The sequence below is a fragment of the Gopherus evgoodei genome, chromosome 8 (assembly GCF_007399415.2).
Source record: "Gopherus evgoodei ecotype Sinaloan lineage chromosome 8, rGopEvg1_v1.p, whole genome shotgun sequence".
Taxonomy (NCBI): Eukaryota; Metazoa; Chordata; order Testudines; family Testudinidae; genus Gopherus; species Gopherus evgoodei.
Window position 1 is genome coordinate 31,823,587 of NC_044329.1, and position 17,868 is coordinate 31,841,454.

The window sequence follows — 17,868 nt, forward strand, 5'->3', positions numbered from 1 at the left end:
TATAGGTTTTAATTTTATCCATCTGAAATATAGTATACTGATATACATGTACTCGTATATTACAATGTATTGTAATTTTTATTTTGTTTTATTCATTACAATTTATCTTTAAAGCACACCTCTGATAGTATACTAACATTAATATTAGCACTATAAACAGTAATATATAAATGTAATTAGCTTAACTTGCCAAAACATAACCCAGTGTTATAAATACTTATGCACAGGAGTAAATTTGCTCACATGAGTAGTGTGACTGAACTCAATTGGATTACTCAGTCTGAAAGTCACTATAGGCTTGGGCTCTTAATGAGGTACTGCACTAATATGAATAACAACAGAAAGAAAGAAATCGAAATTCCTTTTTATCATGTTTTCTGAGACTGATTTTGCTCTTAAATAACACTGGAGAGCTTCTGTTAGCTCAAATGGAAATCATTCTGAAAAGTTTTGTCCTAATAGTTTGAAAAAGAAAAAGAGGACTGAAAGGTTTACTTACCGTTTTGGGAAGAAACTTCTTCCTTCGTTCCTATTGATTTCTTGACTTAACTTACTCAGAATTCTGTTTTAAAATAGACAAACAAAAAACCTCTTACACAAAAATGACTTCCTTAATACCTATCTCCTCTTCTTTTAGTTCAATGCTTCTTTGTTTTTTTCTCTTTTTTTTTTTTTTAAAGAAAATTTTCCTTCTCCTTCCTTTTGGATAAATATGTGAATGCAGGGTAGCATATTCTGCTGCATCACTCGGGTGGTTGATATCTATTCTTATCTCTATACCCAATGCACTATAGTATTTTTGTTAAATAAAATGGCCAAAAAATTGAAACTTTGGGATTAATCAATTGGGTGATTCATGAAGAGGTGAACAGCAAATGCTTCTGCAGATAAACTTGTGGAGGGGCCCCTGTGGCAGAGTGATGGAGTCCTAGAGAGGCTTTCAATGGACCAGAGGAAATAGGGGATGAATGTGAAGGAACTGCTGAGGCTGGTGACATCACAAGAGGTGTGAGAGCCTCTGGCAGGGGTGGTTGGTCCAGGCGAGAGATGGAGAGTGAATCTCAAAAGAGGGAGATCTGGGAATGGTGATAGGGCATCATAGGGAACATGGAGCCAGAGGGTCAGAAAGAAGGTCTGGCTGGACTTGCATGGGGGGTAGGGGCTACCTGAGGAAGGGTTAGTAGAGCTCCAAGGAGGGAACTCGAAAAGTCTGAAGAGTGCTCAGATTGCAGTTCGACCCAGAAGCTTCCCACATAATCGATCGAGGTGGGCTTTGGGAATGCTCACTTTCTCCAAAGAATCTCTGCCCCTCCAAAGACATTCCAGTGACTCAGAAGCAGCGTTTTGGGGGGGAGAGGGGAGAGATGACACTGGACATGCATAGGTTGCAGCACAATATGTATGTATATTTAGAAATAATTAAGATGCTCCAAGACAGACTTACAAAGTCAGGGTAAGATCAGCAATTTCTGTGTATACAACTATTTCTCTAATGCTCCCAGTTCCATTCTAGATTATATTTGTTCTTAGTGAAAAATAAATAACTTATTTATTACAATAACTGACTAAATCTGATAAGGTATTTAAACACCAACCCAACTACTACTTTTTGAAGGGATGCGACCAAATTACCACATGTAAGAGTGTATCTCTGGTTTCCAGTTCCTGGGGAGAAAGAGTTGAAACTTTTTAACTTGAAATCTTAAGAAGATAAGAAGTGAATATTGGATGGTGGCAGCAAAGGTATCTGATAGACCAGGGGTTCTCAACCTTTTCCTTTCCCCGCAATATACTATAAAAACTCCATGGCCCACCTGTGCCACAATAACTGTTTTTCTGCCTATAAAAAACAGGTCTGGCCTTAGGGGTTAGCAAGCAGGGCAATTGTTTGGGGCCCCACAAAGCTAAGCTGCTCAAGCTTAGGCTTCCGCCCTGGGTGGCAGGGCTTCAGCTTTCTGCCCTAGCCCCAGTGAATCTAATACCAGTCCTGCTTGGTGGACTCCCCTGAAACCTGCTTGTGGCCCCCAAGGGACTTTGGACCCTTGGTTGAGAACTGCTGACGTGGACTACATGGAAGTTCCTTGAGTTCTGCACCGTTCCCTGCTCATAGTGCATAGTTGCCAGGTATGTATGTAGCAGCCAGGGGCAGCTCCAGGCCCCAGTATGCCAAGCACATGCTTGGGGCGTCAAGCCACGGTGGGCGGTCTGCTGGTTGCTGTGAGGGTGGCAGGCAGGCTGCCTTCGGTGGCTTGCCTGCGGAGGGTCCGCTGGTCCCACAGCTGCCTGAAGGCAGCCTGCCTGCCGCGCTTGGGGCAGCAAAATGCTTAGAGCCGCCCCTGGTAGCAGCAGTTCACCAGAGGGGAACAGGTCTTCACACTGTGTTATAACCTTAGTCCCAGATCTGGACCTTAGCGTCCAAAATATGGGGGTTAGCATGAAAACCTCCAAGCTTAGCTACCAGCTTGGACCTGGTACTTGCTGCCACCACCCAAAAAATTAGTGTTTTGGGGCACTCTGGTCCCCCTGAAAAACCTTCCCTGGGGACCCCAAGACCCAAACCCCTTGAGTCTCACAACAAAGGGAAATAATCCTTTTTTCCTTCCCCCCTCCAGGTGCTCCTGGAGAGATACACAGACACAAGCTCTGTGAAACTACACAGAGTGACTCCCCCTCTCTGTTCCCAGTCCTGGAACAAAAAGTACTTTCCTATTCCCCCAGAGGGAACGCAAAATCAGGCTAGCAAATCCAATGCACACAGATTTCCCCTGATTTCTTCCTCCCCCCAATTCCCTGGTGAGTACAGACTCAGTTTCCCTGAAGTAAAGAAAAACTCCAACAGGTCTTAAAAGAAAGAAAAATACATACAAATGTTCTCTCTGTATTAAGGTGACACAACACAGGGTCGATTGCTTAAAAGAATATTGAATAAACAGCCTTATTCAAAAAGAATACAAATCAAAGCACTCCAGCACTTATATTCATGCAAATACCAAAGAAAAGAAACCATATAACTTACTATCTGATCTCTTTGTCCTTACACTTAGAAACAGAAGATTAGAAAACAGAACTACTTCTCCAAAGCTCAGAGAAAGCAGGCAGCCAGAAAACAAAGACCCCAGACACAAAATTTCCTCCACCCAAAGTTGAAAAAATCCGGTTTCCTGATTGGTCCTCTGGTCAGGTGCTTCAGGTGAAAGAGACATTAACCCTTAGCTATCTGTTTATGACACACTGTCAAATAATCTCTCTTGACTCCTCTATTCTCTCCTTTTTCAGCCAGATTCACCTAATCGGGATCCCTTCCACAAGCAGAAGCAGACAGGATAATCTAATCTATATCATGCCCAGCATTTTCAGGCTGTGCCAAAAATATTTATATATAGTAAATATTTTGGGGACTGAGACACCATGACTTATGTAATTTTTCAGTAGTGCATGTGTGCAGAAGTAGGGATGGGTCACATGGGTAACATTTTACCTGGGAGCAGATATGCAAATATTGCTCGTGATGTAAAGTAAACAATAACCCTAGAATCCATGGAAGCCAAGAGAGTAATTTGTACTCGCTGCCTTTGCAAGAGGTACCCTGAGACTCAGGGCCAAATTCACCACCAATGTAAGCGGATGCAACTCTGCTAAAGTCAACAGTGGTGTGCTAGCGAACATCAGTAGTGAACCTGCCCTTCAATGTTTTATTTTGTTTTAAAGACAGTTGTACAGTTGTGATGAGTCATAGCCTTATTTTTAATTCCCCTTATGCCTTTGGTCAGGAAATAACCTTAGGAAATTCCCACAAATGCTGAAAACACTTCTTGAGACTTGAATTTCGACATAATTAAAAACATCCAGCCTACTTCTAGTTCTTTTATGTAGGTGTCAGATATAACAATTATGGAAATAAAATATTTGACTGTAAAAGTCAAGACCCTGTTTGGTTGGTGCCTGACAAAAACAACCCTTCTGACTTCTCTAATATGGTACCATCTTTTCTTACTGTACAATTACACCACAGGCCTTAAGCAGATCAGTGACTTTGGCATCTTTCATATGTCAAATTCATTGATTATGGCTAAGGTGTAAAATAAGTTGACTATTTTTATTATCCTTTTTCTCTGTTTTTCCTCAAAGGAGGACCCTCTAATTCCTTCTGAAATAAGCAATAACATTAAATATGTGAGCTCTTTGGGGCAGGAAATATGTCCATCTCTATGGTCCTGATTCTGTAAAGACTTCTGCACAGGCCTCATTTTATGCACTGGGAGTAGTTACACTAAAATCAAGCACATGCTTAAGTGTTTTGTTCGGTTAGGTTAGATTAACTGAAATAAATGCAAGCTATCAAGCACTGCCTATCAAAAAAAAATGAACTAACATATTGCATCCTGTACCACCCAAGCAATGTTAATCTTATTCTCAGTATTCCTTTCTCTAGCCTCCTTGCCTCTCTTTTCCCCCGATCCTGGCCCCACAACATAGTGTCTTGCAGTACTCAGTGAAACTAGAAATAATTCAAGGAAAGGATTGTGTCCTTACTCACTATGCAAGGTGCCATGGTGACCTATCATTTTGTAAGCAAGTGTCAAATAATAACTTAAGATAATTAATATTAACTTTATCTGAAAAATTAGAAAATGGAGTCATTTGAAGTCCTGGACACCCAGCCAACCACCCTGCTACAGTGGGGAAGTGGGAAGAAGGATTCCAGAAAGCATTAATATTTTCAACCTTCCTTTTCTGCAAGCACCAGAGTTCTGATTTTTGTGCAGATTTGACACTTGCCCTTTTTAGAATCCCACGAGCAATATCCTTGTTTAAAAGGGATTCAGGTTGGATAGGTCTGACATCCTCCCTAACACAAGCTCTAAAAAGCAAGGAAATACCAAGTTTTGGAAAACCTGTTAACTGTGTCAAACAGCCTGCCTCCATGGAGTGACAGACTCTACATCTTCACAAGCTACTTCCTTCTGCTGCAACTGATAAGGAAACTGACTACACCCAGCCTTCTCCTCTCCCTTAGCATATAACACATACAACTTTGCCTACAACCTCAGCAATTATTCGGGGGTATTGTATGTAGACAGGGTAGTTGTGTGTTCGCAGGGAACAGGATTTGAAAACTCATTAGTATGGCAAACTTTTTTTTTTATGAGCAGTTCTCTTTTTTTATACCCTCTTTGGAGCAGTTTATATCTTCTATTTCTTTTCAGTTTAAGTAGCAAAACAAAGCATCCAGTCTAGCCCCAATAATCTGTATCCAGTCAGAACATCAAAGGTACTGGGATTTCTGGCCATGGAGAGCTTGCAACCCTGACCCCCACATTGGCTGCGAGGGAATTTTCACTGAGCAAAGATTGCAGGACTTGGTGAGCAGTTTGCTCATCTCATCTTGCTGGAATAAATTCATTACTTGCTGCTTCAAACACTTTCTGCTATATCATTCTTCTCAGATGAAAAATGTTTTTCCCTAGCTATAATATTGACAGATGATCTTTGCTTCTTTCCTTGTTTCTTTGTAGTCCTCCATCTGTTTGTATCCACCTGCTGTCACTTGTAAACTCTTTGAGGTAGGGACAGTCTTTGTTCTGAATTTTATACAGTGCCTAGCACAATGGCCTCTTGGTCCATGACTAGAACTCCTAGGCATTATAAGAACAGAAATAATTCATATATCACAAGCCTTCAGCCAAGGCTTAGCAATGACATGAGCAAAGCATTGCTTGCTTGCTTTTTCTGAGAACTGTGTGCCCTTTGCAACAAATGTTTTTATAGAACATTCAGGCACGGAGACAGCTGGGTTTGCAACTAGGTAAGGAAGGAAGTATCAAAACCACACTGCTTTTGAGATGGGAGTAGTGGGTGATAGGCCAGGATAAGGCCATGCAGCAACACTTGCAGAAAATGTTACTCTCGGACCATTCTCTCTCTGCCTTCACCACCAGCCGCTCATCTTAGAATTGGAAGGAAGTTGAAATAAAATCCTCTCAAACAAGCTTGTTTGCCTAATTAACTTCAAACGTTGTGGGTATAAGCAGAGTCCACTCCAAGAATATTGGGGCCAGAGGTAGGAAGATACATGAGGGAGCTGGGCGCAAAGTCCTACACTCTGGAAATCCCATTCCCTGGGTATAGTGAAGAGAGCATCTGATCGTCTTGTGCCACCTGTGCTGTGCCCCTGGATAACAAGTTCTGCAGGGCAGATGCAATAACATCATACTGAGTTCAGAGTTCACTGAAACTCCCAGCTAAATCTCTTCTGTTTCTCCTGCTTCTAGGGAGCATACATGCACGTTCATCCCAGAACATCTGTTTTAAAAAGAGAGTGATCTTTTTTGGTCCCTCAATTTTTGGCACTCCACTTCAGACCATATGCAGGGGCCTGCTTTGATGGACAGTCAGCACTTTCTGAAAATCAGGCCACTTTAAAGTTTCTCAAGTTGAGCACCCAAAAATAGAGGCATCCAAAATTGCTAGTCACATTTGACAAGTAAGGTATATTTATACAAATATAAATTCACATAGGTGAAGACCTTCTCAGGGATTCTGAAGGTGCCGTGGGACTCTGCGTGCGTTAATTGAGAAGAGACTAAGCTGCAGACTTCAAATCTGGGTTTTGATTCAGCCTCATACAGGGACATCAATCACCTCCCACTCACCCGCCACCCTCCCGAAAAAATGTAGCTGCATCTGAACTTCCTCAAACTTCCAGAGTGTTCAGATCTGTGGTGATGGTTTAGCCCATTATAGAGAGGAAGCCCAAGTATAAAGCTTGGATCTCAGTTCATATTTTGACTACCGACCAGTGCTTAGAGCTGTTCAGATCCATTTCTTATTCTGACCACATTGTATTAACCAAGGCATGTTTGCTGAAAGTTTGCCTCAAAATACTATGCAGCGTTTACTCACACTTGACACAGAAACAAGAGCCTTGATTATCATTTATAAGAGCGAACAGAGACACTGAGTAGCAAAATAAAGCAAGTGATAGTGCTGCTCTTGTGACTGAAGCTTTATGATATGAACACCTTGTCCATACTGTATGTTCCTTGCTATTTACTCTGCAGGCACCAGTTGCAGTCCCATATTAATGATGAGTCCGGTTTGCACTAAAGGAGAGATTCAGCCTCTTTGCTCTGTATAAAATGTAGCATATCCTTCCCAGTCTTACTCTGAGTAAAGAATGCATTTTCTGAGCATTTTCAAGTAAATCTGCCAGTTCATTTGAAATTAATATAAAATTGGTCTATTCACATTGTTCTGACTGATACTAATTTTTTTAATTATCTTAAAGAAAATAACACTTCAAATGTCCATATAATTAAAATTAATGTGTTTATGCATAGGGTATATTCATAGAAATTACTTTACAACTGAGCAAAGTTATTAATGATTTTATGTAATTGTTAGGATTTTACAGGCTACAGACAGAGATAAGTCAATAGCTTGGAAAACTCTTAAGTAGGACCATCGTGACATCATTGGCAATTGTTTGGGTTGCCTCTCTTCCTCTACTGTTGATTTGCATGCAACAGTCTATTCCTTGTAATGAGTCAGTGGCATGAGGCAGACAGAATATGTAGCAAGAGTTCTCACAAGCACATGACTTGTGGCTGACAGTTACTTCTCCTTAAAGGTTCCATGGCTGCATGCTAGCTTAGGTTATCTGCCAGTGGCACTGATGCCTCAGCTTCACTGCCCATTGAGGCACTTCTGCAGGGTAAACTGAGGCAGGATACTAGTGGAAGATCTTAATGTGCTGAGACATTTTAACCCAGGGACTGGTCTCCTACATCTTCTTTCACTTAACACCCGCCTTTGCAACATAGTCTTATATACCACTTGGTTGTCTTCCACTACTCTGGTGTACTAGAGAATCTACCCTTAAAAGTTAACATTTTTAAAAAAGATGTAAAGTTGATACTCCATAACTTCAAATCATTAAAAATATCACATGCAATAAATATTCTCTTGGGTTTCTTGTTTAGGGTTCATGTATGATATTTTAAAAAATTATTAAAAAGCCAAGGAAATTCTTAGACAGCAAATTACATTAACATGTGACTATACAAAGGTAACAAAATTATATTGTGTATATATATATTGTAATATCCCCAAATTGAACATCATAAGCTGGAAATTGAGCATTAAGGTTACATATAAAAGACATCTAAATATAGTACTGTATAGAAATGCACAGTGAAGGCATCCAAACAACTTTTGCTCTGCCATGTACTAAGGAGAAGGGAAAGGAATATAACAATAGCTAATGTCTTTAAAAATTAGCTTAATCAAATCTGGGACCACAAATAATAAAATACCTTAATCATAATCACATAGTTATTGCATGACATCACTGCAGGCCAGGGTTAAGGTTATTTGGATGCCTCAGCTATACATTTCTTGCTTTAAAATGTTTTGGATTTCTTTTATGTGTAACCTGAACTCTCAATTTCCTGTTTGGAATACTTGATTTAGGGATGATTACAACATCCCTGTAACTATTTTTTAACTGTTATGTTACTAATATGCACTCTCAACCAAGTCAGTCAAAGATTCTCAGCAGAGAATTTTCCCTCTTTGTAAAGATACTCAGTACTGCCATAGAATTGGCAGAGGCAGCTTAGCCTTCTCTACATGCCCAGCATGAGGTTGGCAGGCCTGGAGGAAGTTACCAGGATCAGAGACCTCCTGGACTACGACCAGGAGGACTGGATGGGTCCCTATGCACTTGGCTTGTGCATGGGGCTCTCTGCCCTTGGCACCCCCCAGCACATACTTCAGGAGGTGGAGGCAGCCTTATTGCCCACTTCTCAGTCTTTCCTTGAGTGGGTCCTGTGAGAGGGTATCCCACGCCCACCCCTCACCTCAGGCCCTCTGGGCCTCTTCATCAGGCCTCTACCCTGTGAGCCTTCTTGGCCCCCACCACTTTGTACCTTGAGCCAGCTGCATGATTTGCATCCAAACCGCACCACAAGACCATCTCTACACGCTCGTGCTCCACACTCATTTCCCCACCCTCGTGTCCCACCCTGACACCAAGTGGCGGGACATTCTACCATCTGCAGAGGGTGAGGGATCTAGGTGGGCCAGCTTATATTCCACCTTGGTTCCATGGTCTGGCGCTGTTCACCCCTCTTCCTGAAACCTGCCCTTTTTGTGGTGTGAAGGAGATCTTGGCATATGTCTGTCTGCAGTGCGCCAGGTTGCAACCCCTTTTCCCGCTCCTCCAGAACCTCTTGTTGAGATTGTGGCTGCACTTTCCCCACACCAGTTTATATATGCACACTCAATACATGGCCCCATAAAATCACAGAACCACCTCATCAACCGCTTCCTAGCCATGGCCAAAGTGGCCATTTTAAAAATGTTGTTAAGATGTTTTTAAAAAAAAAAGTGAATGGTACAGGGTTTAAGCATAGAAGTTTCTGGTTACCAGGGAATAACGTATAGATTATCGAGGGTGCAAAGTTTGGCTTAAGATCAAGTGCATAAGGAAAACATAATCTGCAATATCCCTGATTGGGGTAAACGGTTGATGGATCAAAGTACAGACATTGAGATATGAGGGTATAAAGTTCATAAAGTGGCTATGTTCAGATGTGGAGTATAATGAGTGGATATGATGATGAGGATGGATTGATATTACACCAGGGAGAGGAGGTTAGCTGAGGGGAGAGGCCTGCAACTGTGGAGTCTATTTTCATTCTTTTATCAGTTCACACATCCAGGCAGAGTTTCTCTGGGCGGCGTCTGATGGCTCTTTGGACACTTTTGAGGAGCAGTGGGCGCTGTCCGGGGTTCTCTGCTCCGTGTCCCCTTCCGGTTCCTTAGTTTTGGCTCTCTGACCCCCACACCTGTTCCTGTGTTTTTTTTCCCTTCGTTGTCCCACATATTTACTTGAGCACTGGGTTCAGTAGCTCCTCCCCAGGCTGGGGGAGGGGCCACTAGCAGTGGGTGGGCTTGCACCTGCCAACTTCCCAGTTGTCAGGAAGGGGTGTGGTGAATGTGAGCACAGCTACACCCAATCCTCTGCAGGCATGCAGAACCTTACCCTAGCAGCCTAATTAGAGTTTTGATTCAAGAAGCACCTTAGCCAGATCATAGAACTAAGGCATACGTGTCTATGACCATGAGACAAAAGGCTTTTAACAAAGTTAGCTTTTATAAATCATAGAATATCAGGGTGGAAAGGGACCTCAGGACGTCATCTAGTCCAACCCCCTGCTCAAAGCAGGACCAATCCCCAGCTAAATCATCCCAGCCAGGGCTTTGCAATGCCTGACCTTAAAAACACCTAAGGAAGGAGAGTCTACCACCTCCCTAGGTAACCCTTTCCAGTGCATCACGACCCTCCCAGTGAAAAAGTTTTTCCTAATATCCAACCTAAACCTCCCCCACTGCAACTTGAGATCATTACTCCTCATTCTGTCATCTGGTACCACTGAGACCAGTCTAGATCCATCCTCTTTGGAACCCCCTTTCAGGTAGTTGAAAGCAGCTATCAAATTCCCCCTCATTCTTCTCTTCTGCAGACTAAACAATCCCAGTTCCCTCAGTCTCTCCTCATAAGTCATGTGCTCTCCAAGTTAGGTTTTACAGTAACAAATACAATAGGCTTCAGGATTCTGCAGGGTCCTAAAGTCTCCTGATTTTACATTGACTTAAACTAAATATTACATCATTAGAAATGTAAATAGTTTGAAAGCCAATATATATTGGTCTAAAATATATAAAGTTTGTCGTTATCAGCCCAGCAATTCTTCCAGTCAAGTACTCAGAATTGCGTTCATCTAGTAAAATTTGCTTTATATAGTGCCTTTCATACTTATGGTGTCTCATATCATTTTACAAAGCATGGGGTAAGATACTGGCAATGGGGCAGCCATAGGTTTGACAATACTTTACAGCTAACCATGGGTGTTAGAACTTGCTTTGCAAAGAGCTACAGTTTTAGCCAGGATGTCTTGGTTATCCCTTGCATACACAAATACCAGGAGTATCTTTCATTTTTCCCTGAAGAGCCACCAGGGACAAGTAGAAGGACTTTGCTAGAATTATTCTCCTCTGTTAGTGCATCCCCCAATAGTACAATGGTTTGGTAATCAGGAGGTCAAAGATCCGTTTTTAAAAAGAGCCTAGATACAGCAGGAAATAACAAATATTAAATATCACTTAAGAAGCCTGCAGGGCTTTCAAATGAATAACAAAGCAAAACACAAGAGCATTATTTTAAGTTATTTTTGGGAAGACAACCAGAATTTCTTACACAGCCTCACACATAATGGGCCAAAAAAGTCTTTGCTTCTTTCAGGGACTAAGGGAGGTATTATTTCTCATGTACTCCAAGTCATTCTGTCTACACAAGGTGGAATCCCTCAGCAAGCATGCTGCATAGTGCACCTTACACCTGCCAGTGAAAGGTATTTTGCCTAGCCATTGCTGTCAGACCCTGGCAGGCATGCAAGGGGGTTGGATGGTGGTCTGGTGAACATCCCTTGAGGGAGGTAGACTAGCCAGCCCATTTAGTGCTCACACAGTAAGTGCTAGAGGTCTGCTGCAGGTGCAAGGGGAGAAAACCTGCCCCCTCTTCCCCATAATGCTCCAGCCGGAATTGGACTCGCACAATGACCTATTGGTACCAATCACTTTTTTGTGGCTGAATATTTTAACAAATCCTTGACCACCTAAGGCTACAAACTTGTCAGTACACTGCACGCTATGGCCATTAGGAATGTAACATGACAGGGGGTCAGAACTGCACAGGAGAAAGGAGATCTTTGTTAACGCTGTTTGCTGTATAGGGGGACTAGGAGATACAGCTGAACAGTTTCAATTCCATCAAGTAGAGCACAGTGGTATGCATACACACTAGCCAATAGAGTGCATAAGAGTTAATATATATTTACTAAATAGTTTGTTTCATAAAACTATTTTAACAAGGTTTATTTTATGTTTGAAGATGGGCCACTCGAAGACAGATGAAGATATGCCTGGGTGACACAGGAGGTAGATGTTGTTCCCCAAAATAAGAGATTGCCTTGTAACCAATTTCAGTAAATTGCCTGTCATATTCTGTAAGGACAGTTGTGACCTAGTTAGCCACTGCTAAAGTTACAGAAATATCCCAGAGTAATGACCTTGTAATTTTCAAATTTGAGCACATAGGTTTCCTCAGATGTGTATATTTAGAAAAACCACATGCTCAGCCCATTAGGTTTATATTGCTGTGGCCTGTGGGTGACGAATGTAGCACAGTTACTAGTGTTGGATCACATTTGCTGCTGGTGTAATTTGGTGTAGCTCTGTTGACGTTAATAGAGCTACCCCAATTTTCACCAGCTAAGGGTCTGGCTGAGTACATATAACTTTAGTAGTACGCTTACAAGGCTGTAGACCTGCAAAAATGCATGCTTCATTTAGTGATGAGGTGGGTCAGATTTATATTTGTAGTACATTAATGTGCATTTCTGCTTACAGAAAAAACTTACAGCTTAAAAAATAATAATAATTAAAAAAAATCCACAGCTTCATCCCAGTTTTTAAAATGGTCATTATCTCTGCTTCCACTACTAAACACCAATATCCAGTAATAAATTCTTGACCTCAACTACTCTGGATTGGTCTGAAATCAACAAAATGAAATTCAATAAAAATAAGAGAGAAGTTGCCATACTTAGTAAGGGCAAAATCAAATGCACAAATATCAAATGGGAAATAACTGGGTAAACAGCAATACTGCAGAAAAGGATCTGGGGGTTGTAGTGCATCACAAATTGAATACGAGTCAAGTCTGATGCAGTTTCAAATAAGGCTATTATGAAGTGGGGATGTATTACAAGGAGTATTTTATGTAGGACATGAGAAGTAAGTCTTCCACTCTACTCAGCACTGGTGAAGCCTCAGCTGGAATATTTTGTCGTTTTGGGTTAAGAAAGATGTGAAGAAACTTAATAGTCCAGAGGCGAGCAATAAAAATGATAAAGGGTTTAGAAAACATGACCTATGAGGAAACGGTGAAAAAATTAAGCATGTTTAGTCTTGAGAAAAGAAGGCTGAGGGAGGACATAACAATAATAACATAATAACAGAAAATGTGGAAATGGCAGAGATGCTTAATGACATATTTGTTTTGGTTTTCACCAAGAAGGTTGGTGGTGATTGGACATCTAACATAGTGAATGCCATTGAAAATGAGGTAGGATCGTAAGAGGCTAAAATAAGGAAAGAACAAGTTAAAAATTACTTGGACAAATTGGATCTCTTCAAGTCACCAGGGCCTGATGAAATGCATCCTAGAATACTCAAGGAGCTGACTGAGGAGATATCTGAGCCATCAGTGATTATCTTTGAGAAATCATGGAAGATGGGAGAGATTCCAGAAGACTGGAAAAGAGGCAAATATAGTGCTCATTGATAAAAAGGGAAATAAAGACAACCCACGAAATTACAGACCAGTCAGCTTAACTTCTGTATCCGGAAAGATAATGGGGCAAATCATTAAGCAATCAATTTGCAAACTTCTAAAAGATAATAAGGTGATAAGTAACAGTCACCATGGCTTTCTTTGACAGGGTAACAAGCCTTGTGGATGGGGGGAAGCAGTAGACGTGGTATATCTTGACTTTAGTAAAGCCTTTGATACTGTCTTACATGACCTTCTCGTAAACAAACTAGGGAAATGCAACCTAGATGGAACTACTATAAGGTGGTTCAAAATTGGTTGGAAACCCATTCCCAAAGAGTAGTTATCAGTGGTTCACAGTCAGGCTGGAAGGGCATAACAAGAGGGGTCCTTCAGGGATCAGTTCTGGGTCTGGTTCTGTTCGATATCTTCATCAATGATTTAGATAATGGCATACAGAGTACATTTATAAAGTTTACAGATGATACCAAGCTGGCAGAGGTTGCAAGTGCTTTGAAGGGTAGGATTAAAATTCAAAATGATCTGAACAAACTGGAGAAATGGTCTGAAGTAAATAGGATGAAATTCAATAAGAACAAATGCAAAGTACTTCATTTCGGATGGAACAATCAGTCGCACACATACAAAATGGGAATGACTGCCCAGAAAGGAGCACTGCAGAAAGGAGTCATAGTGGATCACAAGCTAAATATGAGTCAACAATTTAATGCTGTTTCAAAAAAAGTGAACATCATTCTGGCATGTATTAGCAGGAGTGTTGTAAGCAAGACACAAGAGTAATTCTTCCACTCTACGTTGATTAGGCCTCAACTGGAGTATTGTGTCCAGTTGTGGGCACCACATTTCATGAAAGATGTGGACAAATTAGAGAGTCCAGAGAAGAGCGACTAAAATGATGATGAAAGGTCTAGAAAACATGATCTATGAGGGAAGATTGAAAAAATTGGTTTTGTTTAGTCTGGAAAAGAAAAGATCGAGAGGGGACATGATACAGTTTTCAAGTATGTAAAAGGTTGTTACAAGGAAGAGGAAGAAAAATTGCTTTTCTTAACCTCTGAGGATAGGACAAGAAGCAATGGGTTTAAATTGCAGCAAGGGAGATTTAGGTTGGACATTGGGAAAAACTTTCTAATTGTCAGGGTGGTTAAGCACTGGAATAAATTGCCTAGGAGTTTGTGGAATCTCCATCCTTGGAGATTTTTAAGAACAGGTTTGACAAACACTTGTCAGGAATGGTCTAGATAATTAGTTATGGCACCAGTGCAGGGGACTGAACTAGATGACCTCTCAAGGTCCCTTCCAGTTCTGATTCTATGATATAACACATGGGAGCAGTCTTCAAATATGTATAAACAGGATGAGGATGATCGTTCTCCATGTTTGAGCCAATTACTTCCTGTCCTACCCTCGATCTGCAACAAGGAAGATGGTTTTAATATTAGAAAAAAAGTTCTAATTTTAAGAATAGGTAAGTTCAGGAATATGTTGCCATGGGAAGCCTGTCACTGGAGGATTTTAAGAACAGATTGGTCAAATATCTGTCTAGGTGACCCCAAACTTATCTCAGTGCAGAGGGTTGGACTAGATGACCTCTTGAGATAAGTTTCTCTGATTGTACAAGGCTTCCTATGTAGCCCATCATCCCATTCCTCTGGTCATGCGGACATATAGTATACAGGGCACTGCTTCCCCTGCGGGAAACTGATGGGAAAGCAGAGGACAGGTACAGCAGGGGAATCTATGACCTGGTCTACACTACTTGTTTAAACCGAATTTAGCAGCACTAAACCGATTTAACCCTGCACCCGTCCATACAACGAAGCCCTTTATATCGATATAAAGGGCTCTTTAAACCAATTTCTGTACTCCTCCATGATGGGGGAAGTAGCACTGAAATCGGTATTGCCATGTCGGATTAGGGTTAGTGTGGCCGCAAATCGACGGTATTGGCCTGCGGGCAGTATCCCACAATACACCATTGTGACCTCTCTGGAAAGCAATCTGAACTCAGATGCCCTGGCCAGGTACACAGGAAAAGCCCCACGAACTTTTGAATTTCATTTCCTGTTTGCCCAGCGTGGAGCTCTGATCAGGACGGGTGGCGATGCAGTCCCAAATCCAAAAAGAGCTCCAGCATGGACCGTATGGGAGATACTGGATCTGATCGCTGTATGGGGAGACAAAGTTGTTCTATCAGAGCTCCGTTACAGAAGACTAAATGCAAAGCATTTGAAAAAATCTCCAGGCTATGATAGAGTTCACAGCACAGTGCTGTGTGACAAGCGTAACGGAAAGCCAAAGAATCAAATGGACGCTCATGGAGGGAGGGAGGGGGTACTGAGGACTCCAGCTATCCCACAGCTATCCCACAGTCTCCGAAAAGCATTTGCATTCTTGGTTGAGCTCCCAATGCCTGAAGAATAAAAAACATTGTCCGGGGTGTTTCAGGGTATATGTCGTTAATTTACACCCTTCCCCCCCCCCCGAAAGAAAAGGGAAAAAAATCATTTCTCGCCTTTTTTCAATGTCGCCCTATGTCTACTGCATGCTGCTGGTAGACAGGGTGCTGCAGCGCTAAACACCAGCATCCCCTTCCCGGTGGCAGATGGTGCAATATGAATGATATCCGTCTTCATCATCAGCCCGTGAATGCTCCTGGCTGGCCTTGGTGAGGTCAGCCGGGGGCGCTTGGGTAAGAATGGGAATAACTCCCGGTCATTCCCGGCAGATGGTACAAAATGGCTGGTAACCATCCTCATCATAGCAACTGGAGGCTGAGCTCCATCAGCCCTTCCCCCTTCATGTCTAAAGAAAAGATGCTGTACTGCCTGGACTATGACAGCAGCGGGAGGCTGCGCTCCTCTCCCCCCTCACCCTTTAATATCCTGCCTGGACTATCATAGCAGCTGGAGGCTGCCTCCCCCTCATTTTATCTCACTAAAAAGTCAGTGTTTCTTATTCTGGCATTCTTTATTACTTCATCACACAAATGGGGGGACACTGCCATGGTAGCCCAGGAGGGTTGGGGGAGGAGGGAAGCAACAGGTGGGGTTGTTGCAGGGCACCCGCTAGAATGGCATGCAGCTCATCATTTCTGTGGGATCTCTGGGGCTCTGACACGGAGCGGCTGTGCTCTCTGGTTCTCTAGTACACTTGCCCCATATTCTAGGCAGGACTGACTCTATTTTTAGACAAAACATAATGAAGGGAATGACCAGGGGAGTAATTCCCATTTTTGTCCATGCGCCCCCGGCCGACCTCAGCGAGGCCAGCCAGGAGAACCCATGACAGCAGCAGATGGTACAAAATGACTGATAACTGTCATCTCATTGCCAATTTACAATGGCAGATGGTGCAATAAGCATGGTAACTGTCTCTGCTACTTTGCAAAGGCAAATGAATGCTGCTCTGTAGCGCTGCAATACCGCGTCTGTCAGCAGCATCCAGTACACATACGGTGACAGTGACAAGGCAAAACAGGCTCCATGGTTGCCATGCTATGGCGTCTGCCAGGACAATCCAGGGAAAAAGAAGGTGCAAAATGATTGTCTGCCGTTGCTTTCACGGAGGAAGGATTGAGTGACGACGTTTACCCAGAATCGCCCGCGACACTGTTTTTGCATTGGAATCTCAACCCAGAATTCCAATGGATGAAGGAGACTGCAGGAACTATGGGATAGCTACGGGATAGCTACCCACAGTGCAAATCTCCGGAAATCGACGATAGCCTTGGTACATGGACGCACACCGCCGAATTAATGTGCTTAGTGTGGGCACGTGCACTCGACTTTATACAATCTGTTTTACAAAACCAGTTTATGTAAAATCAGAATAATCCTGTAGTGTAGACACAGCCTATGAGTAGGACGAGAGGTGAATCTGAATAATCCAGAGGAGAGTTTGACCCCTGCTATCCTGCAGTCTCTTATGTTGGTCTCTCTCAAGTCAAACTGCTTCATTATAAATGGTAGGATATTACAAATGCTGCCAAAAATTTCCCCCTCAGAATCTAAATACATGACGGATTACTTAGGTCACCTTCACAACACTGTATTTGGTACAGAAATCCTACTCTGATACTTACTTTTCATTGTGGTCTTGCTCCCTGAGATGATGGTTGAAGAAATAGGGAAAACTAAATCATACCTTCCTCTAGAACAAGGGAATAACTGCCTAATTTCATAGTTTAGAAGCATCCTTGGAACTGAATTAATTTCTACCTGTCTTTCCTTGGCTGAATGGATCACATGCTGCTTTGAGCCATCTCCCATTGATGCTAATGTGTTCTTTCACTGACACTGATCAGTGGAACATTTGCTTGTAAACAGTAGGTCAGAGTGGGGGAAGGTTGCTCTACTGGTTAGGGCACTGGCCTGGAACTAAGAAGCCCCACATTCAGCTCCCTGCTCTGCCCTGTACTTCCTGTGACACCTTGGGCAAGTGCCGTA

At 42.3% G+C, this 17,868-nt stretch overlaps 1 protein-coding gene across 2 annotated transcripts in view; it reads right to left on the reverse strand.

Annotated features, from left to right (window-relative positions):
- The window catches only part of LCP2 (lymphocyte cytosolic protein 2), a 60,571-nt gene that overhangs the window by 22,570 nt on the left and 20,133 nt on the right, over window positions 1–17,868 (reverse strand). For both annotated transcript variants that reach the window (XM_030572282.1, XM_030572281.1), the window contains exon 4: window positions 500–562. In XM_030572282.1, coding sequence (XP_030428142.1) covers window positions 500–562 — 63 coding nt within the window. The remainder of the gene's footprint in view (window positions 1–499; window positions 563–17,868) is intronic.